The sequence below is a fragment of the Branchiostoma lanceolatum genome, chromosome 5 (genome assembly GCF_035083965.1).
Source record: "Branchiostoma lanceolatum isolate klBraLanc5 chromosome 5, klBraLanc5.hap2, whole genome shotgun sequence".
Classification (NCBI taxonomy): domain Eukaryota; kingdom Metazoa; phylum Chordata; class Leptocardii; order Amphioxiformes; family Branchiostomatidae; genus Branchiostoma; species Branchiostoma lanceolatum.
In genome coordinates this window covers 12,444,552-12,458,561 of record NC_089726.1, presented here as the reverse complement: position 1 = coordinate 12,458,561, position 14,010 = coordinate 12,444,552, and the positions used below count along the sequence as shown (strand labels likewise).

At 40.5% G+C, this 14,010-nt stretch overlaps 3 protein-coding genes across 8 annotated transcripts in view; 2 read left to right on the top strand and 1 right to left on the bottom strand.

Annotated features, from left to right (window-relative positions):
- The first annotated feature begins 3 nt into the window (after positions 1-3).
- On the top strand, positions 4-4,436 carry LOC136435197 (protein lin-37 homolog). The gene is made up of 9 exons (XM_066428468.1): positions 4-299; positions 941-1,013; positions 1,409-1,453; positions 1,582-1,623; positions 1,925-2,007; positions 2,177-2,358; positions 2,520-2,669; positions 3,084-3,157; positions 3,333-4,436. Exons 1-9 carry the CDS (start codon positions 269-271, stop codon positions 3,418-3,420), a joined length of 768 nt encoding a protein of 255 aa, XP_066284565.1. The 5' UTR covers positions 4-268; the 3' UTR covers positions 3,421-4,436.
- Positions 4,437-7,290: 2,854 nt separating this feature from the next.
- Positions 7,291-11,755, top strand: LOC136435191 (intermediate conductance calcium-activated potassium channel protein 4-like). Its single transcript, XM_066428454.1, has 10 exons — positions 7,291-7,962; positions 8,285-8,435; positions 8,634-8,777; positions 9,028-9,235; positions 9,510-9,716; positions 9,959-10,160; positions 10,273-10,467; positions 10,600-10,721; positions 10,889-11,158; positions 11,322-11,755. The coding sequence occupies exons 1-10, from the start codon at positions 7,860-7,862 to the stop codon at positions 11,460-11,462; spliced, it is 1,743 nt and encodes a 580-aa protein (XP_066284551.1). The 5' UTR covers positions 7,291-7,859; the 3' UTR covers positions 11,463-11,755.
- A 673-nt stretch (positions 11,756-12,428) lies between these two features.
- LOC136435189 (dynein axonemal heavy chain 3-like) overlaps positions 12,429-14,010 on the bottom strand; it is a 64,859-nt gene continuing 63,277 nt past the window's right edge. For all 6 annotated transcript variants that reach the window (XM_066428448.1, XM_066428450.1, XM_066428449.1 and 3 more), the window contains 2 exons: positions 13,795-13,966; positions 12,429-13,482 (listed from right to left, as the gene is read on the bottom strand). In XM_066428448.1, coding sequence (XP_066284545.1) covers positions 13,337-13,482; positions 13,795-13,966 — 318 coding nt within the window. In that variant the 3' untranslated portion in view covers positions 12,429-13,336. The remainder of the gene's footprint in view (positions 13,483-13,794; positions 13,967-14,010) is intronic.

Here is a 14,010-nt window from a genome sequence, read left to right as displayed (position 1 = left end):
TACTCTAATGGCGTCTCTTTCGAAGTCGGAAGAGGCGAGCCGAGAGCGCACCGAAAATATCCTACAAATTCCTGGCTTAAAACCAATCCGTTCGTAATTTTTCCACCAGACTGACGCCCCTTCACGAAAGGTTTTGTCCGGATACCTATTGGTTTGGAGGGAGGGAAGTTGTGTGGGTTGGATTTCAACTCCTGCGTTGGCGGAAAATTTGAGTTGGTGACTTACGTGTTGGTCCCCTGTGGAGTGGTGTGGGAGGGGTAGTGGTGGCATGGCCGCCAAGGTGAAAATCGAGAAGCCAGGTAAGGAAAAGTAAATTTCCACCGCAGATTACAGAGTTTTCAATACGTGACAATACGTTGTACGAATACGGAATCCTGTGGTCTAGACATGTGCACCAAATAAAGTATATGAACGTCTATTCTAGGTAAATTTATGTTTGTCTTATGATAACAAACAGCTTGTGACAACTAACCCTGTGCAGAAGTGTCGATCGCTCAGCTACTTGTGACGAAAAAGTTTTTTCATTGCTACATCAATACGTCAGCATCCAGTGGTCATGGTACTGCGACCACAAATTGTTTATATATTGTGAAAAACATGGTATTAAATTTCATAATTTATTTATTAACCTTGCACCTGTCAGAGCAAATACATGTGAGTTCTGTTGACCCCCCCCCCCCCAAGTGACCAGTGTTCAGTAGATATTCATGTGCCATCTCAAAATCAATCTACCTAGAAGCATTCTCTAGCCTTGGTTCTGAAGCCATGGTCTGCAATGATTCTCCATGCAGTCCACTACTATTATACTGGACTCTACCCTACTCTGGTCCCATAAAATTGGCAGTTCATGTAATATGTAAAACCACAGATGGTTGCGTGTTCAGGTTGTTGTGGCACTTGTGGCAATTTAGAAGCATGAATTTGTTTGGGCCTTTTCCAGCTATGGAGGTGACAGCTGCGCGCAGTCGGCTGGATGGCATCCTACAGCACATGGTGGAACAGAGAGAGGATGGGTGAGTTTGGGGGCACTTGGAAACAAAGTACAAACTACTGACAGTAGTTTAGTTTTAGAGCTGTAAGGGTAAAGACACTGTAAAGTTTACAATCACATATGGGTAAGCAACATAGAATTACATGATTTGTTAGGTAATCTTAAGGTCTCATCTTCTGTATTGATGACTGAGATGAGATACTGGACTTGGATTTGAATATTGGTAGGACTGGCCGCTTGATGGACTGTTTGTTGCAACTTCACAGGAAAATATGGCTAGATTTCGAGTCAAGAGCATATGACTCTGTATTATGAAACAAACAAGAGGATGATTGAAAGAAAGTAAGAGTGTTTGCTGTTGCTTTCAAGTGTGTACAAATGTGTCATTCCTCTGATAGATATGTGGTCTTTCCACAGAGCTGGAGATGACGGAGACAAGGACGAGTCTTCAGGGGAAAACAAGTATGTCTTGCACAATACAATCTAGTCCTCATAGACACAATTTATATGAATATGAATTTGTTGTTGTATAGTATGATTATTATATCAAATGTACAGTAGTAATGATTTTGTTTTATTAACATGTGCAGAGAGGTATCCCCATCAGCTGGAAGCTCAGGAAAAAGAGGAGGGTGAGTGTTGCTGTATCTGCAGATTTTTGATTAGATACAATCATACAACCCTGCTTCAAATGTACATGTATAACTATAAGAAAAGGTATCAATATCATAGCCTGATATCCAAACCTTTTATTGGTATATATGGATACCAGGCTATCATTCAATATCATAGTTTGTAGAATTTTGCAATGTGACTAATGTCACCTTATCCTGTTTCCAGAAAGAATATTGATTCTGTTACTTCCCTAATGTTTGTATTAATAAAACCTGTGTATGTACTGTAATCCCTGATGTCTCTTTCCACTCGTTATAGGGGTGGTGGGAAGTCCTCCAGGAAGAGGAGAAAGAAGGATTTGACTTCAGACTTGAACAGTGACTCAGCACACTTCCCACAACGTAAGGATACCCTTTCATTGTTTGGTGACAGAAAAGGCTGTGATATGTGCAGAAGATGCTTGAATGTAGACCATAATCACTTTGAGAGTACTGGGATAAAGCTTATGAAATGCCATACATGTATATAAGACTTAGGCCCAGTTATTTCATACTTGTGTTTCCTCTACAGATACATACATTATGAAGCTGTTTGACCGAAGTGTGGACCTGGCCCAGTTTGAGGAGAGCACCCCTCTCTATCCCATCTGTCGTGCATGGATGCAGAACCAGCCTCACAGGCGTGTCAAGGTAGAGCCAGACTCATCCCCTCAACCTCTACCAGCAGAGCCTACACCAGGCACCAGTAGTGAGGTAGGTTTCCTTTAGTATACCATCCACAGGATAGCAATTAGCATGCTTGTAGAGGTGTGTTAACTGTAGTGTAGACAGGGTTTGTCTAAGTTCTGTTGCTTTCAATAATACGCTATATGGGAGAAATATCTAAGGTTTAAACTGCCTTCTCTTGTTTGTAGGAGGGTGAAGATCCTGACAAGCCCAAGGAGTACTTCAGCCTCCCCGCCCCTGCGCCTGGGCAGGAAGAAACCACTACTGACGGGGAGGTGCAGGACAGGAGAGTGCCCTCACCTGTGCCACAGCCTGATGAAGAACTGAACATCCATGCTGTAAGTATGCCACTAATCTTATGTTTTTACCAGCATTTGTTAGGTGGCTCGTTTTTTGGTAGATTGTTTGTTTGTTTGTTTGTTTGTTTGTTCCAAAGGAAGAAAGTTTGAGAAAGATATAGAACCAAATCCAAGCCCGGGATTTTTAACAGGTCTGTACTGTTGTGGAAATTTATGTTACCTTGTCATTGGGTTGCATTCTCCAATTACTGTCGGGTGGTGATAGTGAGTGCTGTGGCTGCTCTTTTTCTCTTGGTTGTTAAATACAAATATATAATAGTTTAATCGGTCATATATATAAACCAGTCATATGAGTTTTTGAAAATGTCTAAGAGAAAGAATAGATTAGGGCCACGGTGTCAATCAGTTGATAGTGATATACAAATGTTATGACTCCAACTCTTTCCTTTGTAGGATCAAGAGCAGGCACCGATACAAGAAACTCTGCTGAGCAATCATCTCCAGAGGTGGAAAAAAGTCAGGCAAAAGTAAGTCTGTTCCCCACGATTTACCACTGACTCCTGAGTGTTTCATGCTCTCTCATAAATTGCTTGTTGTATGATTTAATTTTTTTGTTATTGAATGTGAAGCATGAATGTTTGTTGTGTAAAGTGATTCTTGTATTGTTGCATGTATAACAAACATGATTGTTGTTTTTCAAAGGTGGAAGGAGACATCAGGGTTAAACCAGGGACGCTATGCGGAGAGCATGACCATACTCAAAAACATGTACGACAGGACAGTCAGATGAAGGTTCAGTTCAAAGGCATGTCTGTGTCTTTACAATTTGGAGTACACATTAAGTTCAGAAATTCTCAGTAAAAAATAATCAGCTATTCATAGAAGCTACTATTTTGGCTTCATTATATTTTTAGGTTTTGTACTTTGTATACTCTAGCACATGTGGTTGTCTAGCACCAGTGGTATTTGTGGTTCTCTAGTATGACAACTTCTGACTGCCTAGTAAATTTGTAACTTTTTATGCAGTGAATTCTGGTACATACATGTACAGTCAAACCTGTACAAGTGACCACCTCTACTTAAGGACCATCTGGCCAATGTGAGCACTATTTGGTGGTCCCTTAGATAATTTTTCACATTAACGTAAGCACAATAGTGACCACCTGTCCACATACACCAGATTTTATGATTGGTTTTCTTGGTCAGGTTTAACTGTATATATTTGCAACATTAACATACATTCCACAATGGACTTTGTAGTAATACTGTACCCCACAAGTTCACTGTTCCTCATACAGCATTCATTGTTAATCAACTATGTAGCCATGTCACATTCAAATCAACTAAGTGTTGAGTCTTAGTAGTTCTCAACTTCTCAGGGAGCCATCACAAAACTAACCAGACCAAACTCACATGTAGCCTGAAGAAAAACAAGACTTATTTCTCCACTGTATTTTACTACTTGCTAAATCTTCCGTCAGTGATGTTGTGAAATGGTTCATGTATCTGAACTACGAGGCTCTGTTGAAATGTTGTGGAGGTAATGTCTACGGTCCGTAGAGTGATGATACAGTCACACTACACATTATGTCATTTCTAGTCTAGTCAAGACTGCAAACATGTTTATATAAAACCAAAACTGTATAGATAAGTACATATGACAAAACAAGTTCTCTTTGTGTGGTAAGCTACAGGCAAGTCTACCATGTTGTAGACTAAGCTAGTAGGATTTTTTGTGAAGAACGTATTTGCTTTGTTTGTACCCATTATGTACATGTGTGTATATACACACACTACATCAATTAACAAGAGTTCTACGACCTCATACCTTCGCCAAATGATTTTAACCTAAATATGACTGACGTATTAGGAGTGTTTCTCATCAATTATAAATCATACCGGTTGATCGTCTTCACCCAAATAACATAAGGTGTCCAAAGTATGAGCTTAGCAAAGAATGTTATGCTAACATTTATCAGTTATGCAAATGAGGTCCTTATTAGCATAATTGATTCAATGGTGGTCACATTCACACAACTTCCAAATGTCACAATTATGAAATTGCCGTCCATCATTTACTAGTATGGAATTATAGTAGTTTCTCATTAATTATGCAAATTAGGCCCACATTTGCATATTTTCTATCTATCAACACTCCCATCTTCATCGGTCACAAATATCACATATTTGAATAGTCATATCATGGAACACAGTGGGTTTTTAAAATTGCCTCATTAATTATGCAAATAAGAATCTGATTTGCATAATTATCATCCAATCATACAAAGCATCACGTAAGCTATCTACATACCAAAAATCATGACCATTCATCAAGCCCATCTTGAGTTATAGCATTTCCTCATTAATTATGCAAATGAGGTCTTCATTTGCATAGTTGATATCTATATATATTACATCCACCATTCATCAAATACTTCTTCAAACACGTCGCAGCCAGAACACATACTGAGTATACAATATAACACATTTCTACACTTTTCTCGTTAATTATGCAAAGTACTTCGCCCAAAATCTAATCATCTTGAGATTTCCCACATACACACCAACACACCAAATACGACAACAATCCATCCAGGCATTCTCGACTTATCATGTTCACTAACAGACACACAGACAAGCATAAAAAAATAAGCTTCTTGATGAAGGTAATAAGTAGACCTACCATCACGAGTACCACAGAATTCTGGAGGGAATGTGTGTTGTAACTAAGAAACAGACTTTATATATATGTATAGATTAATTCCACTTGACAGCAGGGCAGGAGCCAGGCCTTCTGGAAGATGACCCCAGGGTCACCAGCCTGCCAGCCTGAGCTCCCTCAGCTGCCTGGTACAGAGACCGATGATATAATATAACACATTTTTACACTTTTCTCGTTAATTATGCAAAGTACTTCGCCCAAAATCTAATCATCTTGAGATTTCCCACATACACATCAACACACCAAATACGACAACAATCCATCCAGGCGTTCTCGACTTATTCTGTTCACTAACAGACACACAGACAAGCATCAAAACATAGACTTCTTGGCGAAGTCAATAAAACGAAATTGATAATGACACAAGAAAGGAAGCCAAAAGATTACTCAAACGTTAGCTGACTATAAATTACATGGTTGTGTCCTTTGTAGTACTGGTTTGATGTTTCTAAATTATTTAGAAACCTGCTTGCAAACTTAAATGGTTTAGATGAATAATGTAATCTTATTCACTATTTTGATGTCATTTCACATACTCGGTCTCCACTGCCAATGAATTATATTACAATTGCACTGTATATTATATTATACACAAATCGTCCTATTTTACCAGCACACGAAAATATGTAAGTGTGTCACATTGTTAACTCAGATAAGTTGGCTGTGACAAACATTTTCAATTTTTGAAATGTCAGAACAATAGAAGTAGGACATTTGTATCCAACAGGTATAGTGGAGTACAGGAAAGGTTGAAAATATTAGTGTATCCATGATTGATTCATTCTACATGTAACATGACTTGAGCATGGCTGTTACAATATTTTGTAAAATGTTCATCTCTCAACGTAAAGTTTTGTATTGATTGGACTGCTTTTGTTAACAATTTGTTAATATAAATGATATTAAGAGAAATTGAATTGAAAATGTTACATTGTATATCTTGTGTTACTTACTAAATGAAGATACATAAAAGTGTATGACAGTGATGGCTTTTGTATGGTAGTAATTTGGAAATGTAGGATGGGAAAGAATGGACAGTCTGTGGAAATGTATTGTCACAAGTGTGTTACTTTATGTATTTATATTGAAGCCAGCTGTTTCTTGTACCGCTGTCTTCAAGACAAATGTTAACTGTGAAAATAGCTGAAGGCAAGATGAACTGTAGGCACATAGATTACAATTAAGTAGCCATGTTTTCACCAAAAATAAGAATGAATGAGCAGGAACTTCATGAATTTTTTTTGCACTTTTTAGTCTTTTTCATGTCACTTTAACAAATCATTCATTTTCTGGACTGGAACTTATGTTTTCATTAACTTTGATGGTGTGGCTTCATTATTTACTGTTCACGTTGACAAGGTTGTCATGGTTCTATAAAAAAAGATCACATTGAGTAATGCCTGTTTCACCAGCAAATCAATTGTGAACTGGCATAGTCCACCAGACTTCTATTACAAAAATGTCTTCACACATGCATTTGAAACTCTTTGGGACTAAAGATAGAGGCAGGATCCATGGGATATTCAAGAATCAGCAGCATAACAAGTTAGTGTGGTATGTTATCTGTGTATGAGTGTTTCTTGTTTGTATCCAGTGATTATTTTTACTTCATAGAATCAGATACGGCAGGTTAATGTATTAGAGTAAGGGACTTTGGATTGGTATTGTTTCAATGACAGGTAACATTAACTCAAGTCTTCTTTAACGTTACATCACAGGAGATTTCTATTGGTCTTTTCATCAAATTATTTTGACAACTGACTTGCTCCATTTTATAAATCAAGTAAAGATGATGGAAATGAACTACACATAAAATGATTTTGTGCAAATAATTTCACTTTTGTATGTCAATGTATTATTACTGTTTGTTCATTTCCTCATGTGTCTGCATTATGACCTGTAAATGATTTGATATCCCTCTCAGACGGGAATATGGATTCAGATGTTAATGAGTACTCTAATGTGGCGGTTTAGTGGACTTCTTCCTGTCAACAAGAAAGTCGACTAGCCTAACTATTCCATCAGGCTTGCTGTGTTGCCTGACACAAAGCTCTTTCACCCCAGCTGATATCATGGGCGATAGGCTAAGGAATTCGGCTTGTTGGGAAAGACGCGCGGTGCGTCGTCTGACCAACCAGGGAACGTCCTCGGCGGAGAGATACCCCGTCGTCCTTTGATCTATAACCTAAAAGAATTGATTGTATTCACAACGAAAAATGTTACGTATTTACAACCAAAAAAGATACTCAAGCAACAGGGTAGATTTTTATTTTCACCCGAACCGAGCCAGAAGAAGGAAACACGTCATATAGAACACCAGTTCTAGAACCCGTTTCTTTTGTAACGTTCTATCGAACTCTCCAATCTTTGAACGCCACTTTGCTCGGCGACTGTTTCAAATAGAACCTTTCTACCAAGGAGTCATGTATACGCAAAACAGACGGACTTTGAGATTCACCTGAGACAGTGAAACCAATGGTTAACCCAAGTGAATAGCGGGTGTCAATATGTCAGGTCGTCCGTCAGCTTTTTCCAGGTTCTTAAAGAGTCATGGGATCCAGGATGTGGAGAGCCAGAGACCACGAGTGGGGTCAGATGAGGACAGTAAAGGTGAGTCACTTAGGATGGCTCAGATATTCTGGGCAATTCATAGGGAAGACGTGGATATAAAAAAGTCTTTGCGAGACAAATTTGGATCAGTGACGTATCGATCAAACTTTATCGCGCACAAACGGTTGCCGTGTGTGTTAGTTAACTTAGGCTGGAAGCATGTCAAAAGTGGGCACTGTAAACTCAATAATGTAATATGGTAGTCTTGACTGTTGTAAAATCTTATGTTGCACACAACAACGTCCCAGGTCACTTCTTGGAAATGTATGATTCCTAACGTTAGATGTGTTACCGATGCCTTGTGTGTCATCTTGTGTTTCAGGTGTTCTGGGTTGCTTGTTCCAGGAGTTCCAAACGGTGGAACGGATGAAAGTAGAACTCGGGGAGAGCAAAAAGCGGATCTCAACCTGCCTTCTACTGTCAGCTTACATGGCCGTGATGCTTACTTTCCCTGACGTGGAGCTGAATTATAGGTGACTTCTGGAGGCTGTTCAGTTAGTGTAGAGGGATTGAAATATATACTGATAACGATGGAAAATATTGTAAGCAGCATACAGCGGCGTGATCTCATTGATAGATATGAAAAAAAGAGATTGAGAAAGGATGGGAAACTGCGTTATGTCAAGCAATCTTGTGTATGATCAATTTACCAGCAGTCATTTTCCCCTCAGATCTCGACTATACCACGACACAATTGCAAGCAACAACACTATCCAAGAGATGTTTTCTTCCGCTCCGGTGATGTTCATAGCTGGCTTCGCCATCAACGTCGTTATGACGCTTCTATCTCTGCTGACCACAGCGTTAATATATAGGTAAGTTCAGACGATGAAGAAACGGCAACAATCGAGATATAATGTTCCCAGAAGTGAACGAATCACGATCTGATGCACTGATGTCAGATAGCAGAGGATTCATAGGTTTTTTCCTCGACAAAACAGACGCATTTGCACTCTATCATTCAGTATTCACCGAGGCTATTCCAAAAAGAACATCATCTTTTTTCAGCTCTCTGCCATATGCTCCATACCACAAAACCTAAAGGTATTGTATGTTGTATGATAGATACTACAAACAGGAACTGGACCTACTGAAGATACGACACCGTGTTCCTGAAAATGCCAGCCTGTGTAAGGTCCCCTCCCGGTACCCCATGGCGATAGAGCTAGTGGTCAGCTTCCTCCACGTACCTCCGATACTACATCTATACATATCGCCAGAACTACAGCTCATCGTGTTGGTCAGGACATACCACCTCTTCCGATTCTTAAAGGTGAGAGGTATATATTGCTGCGACGTCACGAAAACAAGATCTTCTTGACAGACAAGGACGACGTGGCACAGCACTCAAGTTTTTCATATCGTATCTTAACAATGCAAAGTGCAGAGATTAATATACCCATTTTACACCTGGATGGAGTGAGGGAAGTCGTGTAAAGTGCCTTGAGCTCCTGATCTCGCATGTTAGATCTTGTCGAAACAGTTCAAAGTCTAGCTATCACGTCCTGTTCTTACTTTTTTCTAAAATCCTTTTTGTACACCCTTAGAACCACAACAAAATTGCGAAGTCCGCGTCCATCCGTCTGCTAGTGTCCTTCATGCAGAAGGACTTAAGTGATACCTTTCAGTTCAAGTCGTTCTTCATGAAGCATCCGTTTACGATCATCTTCACGCTGTACCTGTTCGACGCCTTCGTGGTTGGATACGTGGTGTTCGCCCTGGACAGAGCCGCCGGCCTATATAGGAGTTATAAGGTAAGTCGTTACTGGAATTTGGTTGTTGAGGAATGTGGTAGACAAGTTAAAGGTAGTTGCTGAGAACGCCTCGACTGTGTCGGGCGCTAGTTTTTGAGAACGAAGTCTCCCTTCTCATTACTTCTACAAGGTCTTATCTTAAAGAGTCTTTGCACAGATTGGTTGTAAACCTATGATTGAAAAAGTGAATTTCAAGGCGGATCACAAACACAAGTTCTTTAATTGTCTCTTTTTCTCAAAAGGATGTCACATGGTTAATGGTAGTTACGATGACATCGCTCGGCTTCGGTGACGTCGTGCCGAACAGTGTGGGCGGCCGCGTGTTCATCAGCCTCTCGTCCATCTTCGGCATCCTCCTGATGGCGCTGGTCATCGGGGTCGTGCAACAGCAGCTCACTCTTACCGAGGACGAGAAAAGGATTCTCGCGTACGACGAACACAACAGTGAGTACATCTGTCTGAAACTCAAGCATCTTTACCGTTGGCTTAGCATTTCTTAACTAGAGCAATAAAGACATTTATTGTCCCCCATTCCATAATGCGCTCTTCTCCCCAGGATTCGTCAAGAACAGAAAGTCCGGGGCAGCCCGCTGTATCCAGGCTGTGTGGCGTATCTACAACTGTAAGAAGCACGGCAGGTACAAGGGCGTTGTAGAGAATGAGTCGGCCCAACGCCTGCGCTTCAAGCTGCTACTCCATCAGCTGTACGTGGCGCTTAACGACTGGCGACAGATGAGTAGGTTCGACATCGGTGAGTTGTACTGGACGCGGGGCCCATGTCATTACATTTCTAAAAATATTCACAAATTAGCGATTTCATTGATATGCGACTCTACGGTGGCTCGGTTTCTTTCATTTTGTACGTATCTATTCCCACTCTCAGACTGGCGCCTGCGGGACTCCATGTCCGAGAGTCTGAACACGAAGGTGACTAACGTGGACCGGAAGATGGAGACCCTGGAAACGAAACTGACCCACCAACGGAGGTCTTCGATCATGCCACAGGTAAATCCGCACACGAAGATATGCTCAAATGATAATTTCTAATGCTTTACGAGAAAGCTGAGAGAGCCTTGCCCTAGCTGAACCAATGTGTTCTATGCTACGGCGGTGTCCAGGAGTTACTAATCGCGGGATATCTCCTCCTATGCAACTGTTTCTCTTTGCTACAGCCCTGCAAGAACTCTGTAGGTCCGGCCCCCCCGACCAAGTCGCCGGGCACACCTTTCCAAGTCTCTCCATCAGTGCCACTGCCGCCCATCGCTGGCAGACTGCCCCCGATAAATGCCGGTCCAGCCACCGGGGTATCTCTACCCCCCATACAGCCGTCTACTGCCGCGGGGACGTCAGGCGCGGCACCTATCATCCCTGAGGACCAGGCTATTGTAGCCGTGTTGAAGCATGTGGAGCAGCTGGAGCAACGCACAAAAATCTTCTTTGACGTAAGAACGTTTAGATCTTTTACCTTCCCATTCCCCATCCCATCCATGCCAGGTTTACGTACAAGTTACGTTACAGAAATGTCGCTGTGGCAAATACGTTTCCGGTTTAGATATAACAAAACAAAGATATAGCTGAACTGACGTTTGATGTGCACCTATGCAGAATGTCATGGAAGAGACGGCTTCCGTTCGACTGCTGGCCGTCTCGGCGATGGGTCGGAGGGGCTCCAAGTCCCGCCGGGAAAAGGACGGCCTGCCCCAGCTGAGCCTACCCTCTCTGGTGGAGGAGGCAGAAGACAGCTAAACATCACTTGAAACCACTTACAAAATCCTTATCTGCTTTCTGTTCATAGTTTACTTGTATATCTTGTGTTGAAGACATTATCATTAAGGTTATAACCAAAACAGCGCGTTTGCTGGTAGAGGCTGTTGTTTGAACTAATAACGCCGAAAACGAAGGGTGTAGATTATCGCGCACCGACCTGTCCTTGGTGCTGAAACGGCTTTACAACCTGTCCATTAAATCCAATAAGTCAGTGTTGCCTTCTGTGGTACTGAAGTTGTAAGGGGGAAGCTGGAATAAACTATTTGAAAATACCTCAGGAGAACTTATCTTAGGAGCACAGAATGAAGGTAATGCAACAAATTGACATTATGACATTATAAGAGAGCATAAAACATAATTTTCACATTCCAAACATTATCTATCAATGTGAATTTGGCTTTCTGCTCATGGCATTTTATATATTTCATGTAAGGCACATTTACATGTTATTATGTGTTGGTTCAATTTTGTGCAATTAATTGGCTGTTCCTGTAGAAATGTTGAAACTGTGCATGGATTTCTGCTTTTAGACTAATAAACCACAAGTTAAACTTTCTGAACAAAAATGAAGAACCTATATTTTGGTGTAGCATACTATGTGTGTTTAGTTTTGTTCACCTTTCCTAACCACATAGATTTGATAATCATTGGTCTTTTATTTCAGTTTTGGGGTCCCAAGAAGATGTCAAAAAATCAAATCAACATGGCCTATATAAGGATGTAAAAAGATGCCAATGAAATCTGCTTAGCGGGTGCCGCATTTGTGAAAAATACTTATCTTATATATACAATCCAAAATAGTCCGGATAACAGGATCCAAATATTTGGATACATAACAAATATAAATCGTACCTGACCGTATATGATCGTGTCCATTAAGGATACGACAAGATGACTGCCTGGATGTAAGTGTATCCAACCCTAAATAATGTACATACAAAAGTGTAACTATGTACAACATGAAGAGCTTTATTCAGCACGAGAATCTCATTAGATATAAAAATATAATTTCACCAATAGTTCACTTTGATTATTTGTGTATATACACTGTACTAAACACTGTGCATCCTCACTTGGTATGGCTGGCTACATTTTGCTCCACTTCAATTAAAAACTTATTCTTAAGCAGCAATTCGCTCTTAACCTTTAGATTGTCACTAGCACAATGTGGTTTCTGATAAACATTGATAATCATTTACAGGCAGTGACAGACATGCAAAACAATTTATACAAAACAAAAGTATGTACACAATTAGTTATCTTGATTTTTAGTTATGATACTCTGTTACAAGTACTGCTTCTGGTACAATAACAGTATTCTTGGTTTGACAAGACTAGTGTGTTCTTATTGCAGTGCACTCTGCTGCAGTAGTATGTACACACGGAAAGATGATTTTTCGACCCAAACATATTATACAAAGTTGCATTATCACCCATGGGGAGGGCATTGCACTTTTCAATGTTGTCAGAGGTTTCAGTTTGTATGTGGTAAAGAGTATGAAATCATTTGTAGTTGCATACAGAAATGTACAGGTAACGAGAATGTTAGGTCTCTCGGCAAACATTGAGGTTTCATGATCATACAGAAGTGTGAAGGACCAAAATCAGAGGCTATTGAATAATGTTAGAACATCGGAGGCCTGGTAGTTACACAATTCACATGTAGTTGTTAAGGCATCATACAATGTAGTAATTTGTGGGTAGATATGTTTGTGTTACAGATTAATCTGTCTTTCTCAAGTGTTAAAGGTTTGTTATGAGGAGAGACTGTGTTTTACAGCTGGTATAGTGGTGTTGGGGGGGGGGGGATTGAAGGTAGTGATGAGGCTCTGGTTTTATCACACAGGCCCACGCTAATCATTGAGCTGACAGAGTCCAGCCACCCCGCGGATGATCCAGTGGTCCTGTGGTTGGTCGGTTGGTAGCTGGATACTGAGCACATAGTTTGTGGAGTGACCAGTCGTTGAGAGGACACCACGCCGTGCACTAGTCTTATACACTGTGGATGTGGATCATAAAACACATTCATTAGTAGGCGGGCTTGTTTGGTATTTTCTAACATTCATTTTTTGTGACCAAAGTTGAATTTTCATTTTATATCAAGAGAAGTGTAAATCCTTAAATTGCTTACAGCTTTACATGGGTGCTCAAAGAATAGTGAGTAGTTAATACACATGTATGTTCAATCAATCATTCGCAAGCATCAGGGTCTGATGCATGGCGGCTGCAGACATTCATAACTAGGTTTTGCCAGGTTTATCTACTCTTAGCTTAAATGTGTTAAATGACAAAAAAAAAGCAAGTCCTTTACCTGGACACTCATAGGTTGCCTTTTCTGTGATCTCTGATATCTTTCCTGGTTTCAGCCATATGACTGGCAGGGTGTCATAGAGGATTTTGGGTAGAGACTCTGCTAGAAGTCCTTTCTGTCGGTCCCAACGTGCACCCTCGAGGAACAGGCCTCTCACGTACACTCCATCAGTCTAGGGGACAAGATAGTGTATCTTTTAGCGTTCAACTTATCAAT

Coding starts and splice junctions, on each gene's coding strand:
- LOC136435191 (XM_066428454.1), top strand. CDS start 7,860: ATGTCAGGTCGTCCGTCAGCTTTTTCCAGGTTCTTAAAGAGTCATGGG. Junction 9,236..9,509: donor ACCTCTTCCGATTCTTAAAG/GTGAGAGGTATA, acceptor GTACACCCTTAG/AACCACAACAAAATTGCGAA. Junction 10,468..10,599: donor GATGAGTAGGTTCGACATCG/GTGAGTTGTACT, acceptor TCCCACTCTCAG/ACTGGCGCCTGCGGGACTCC.
- LOC136435197 (XM_066428468.1), top strand. CDS start 269: ATGGCCGCCAAGGTGAAAATCGAGAAGCCAG. Junction 2,008..2,176: donor CTCAGCACACTTCCCACAAC/GTAAGGATACCC, acceptor TTTCCTCTACAG/ATACATACATTATGAAGCTG. Junction 2,359..2,519: donor CACCAGGCACCAGTAGTGAG/GTAGGTTTCCTT, acceptor TCTTGTTTGTAG/GAGGGTGAAGATCCTGACAA.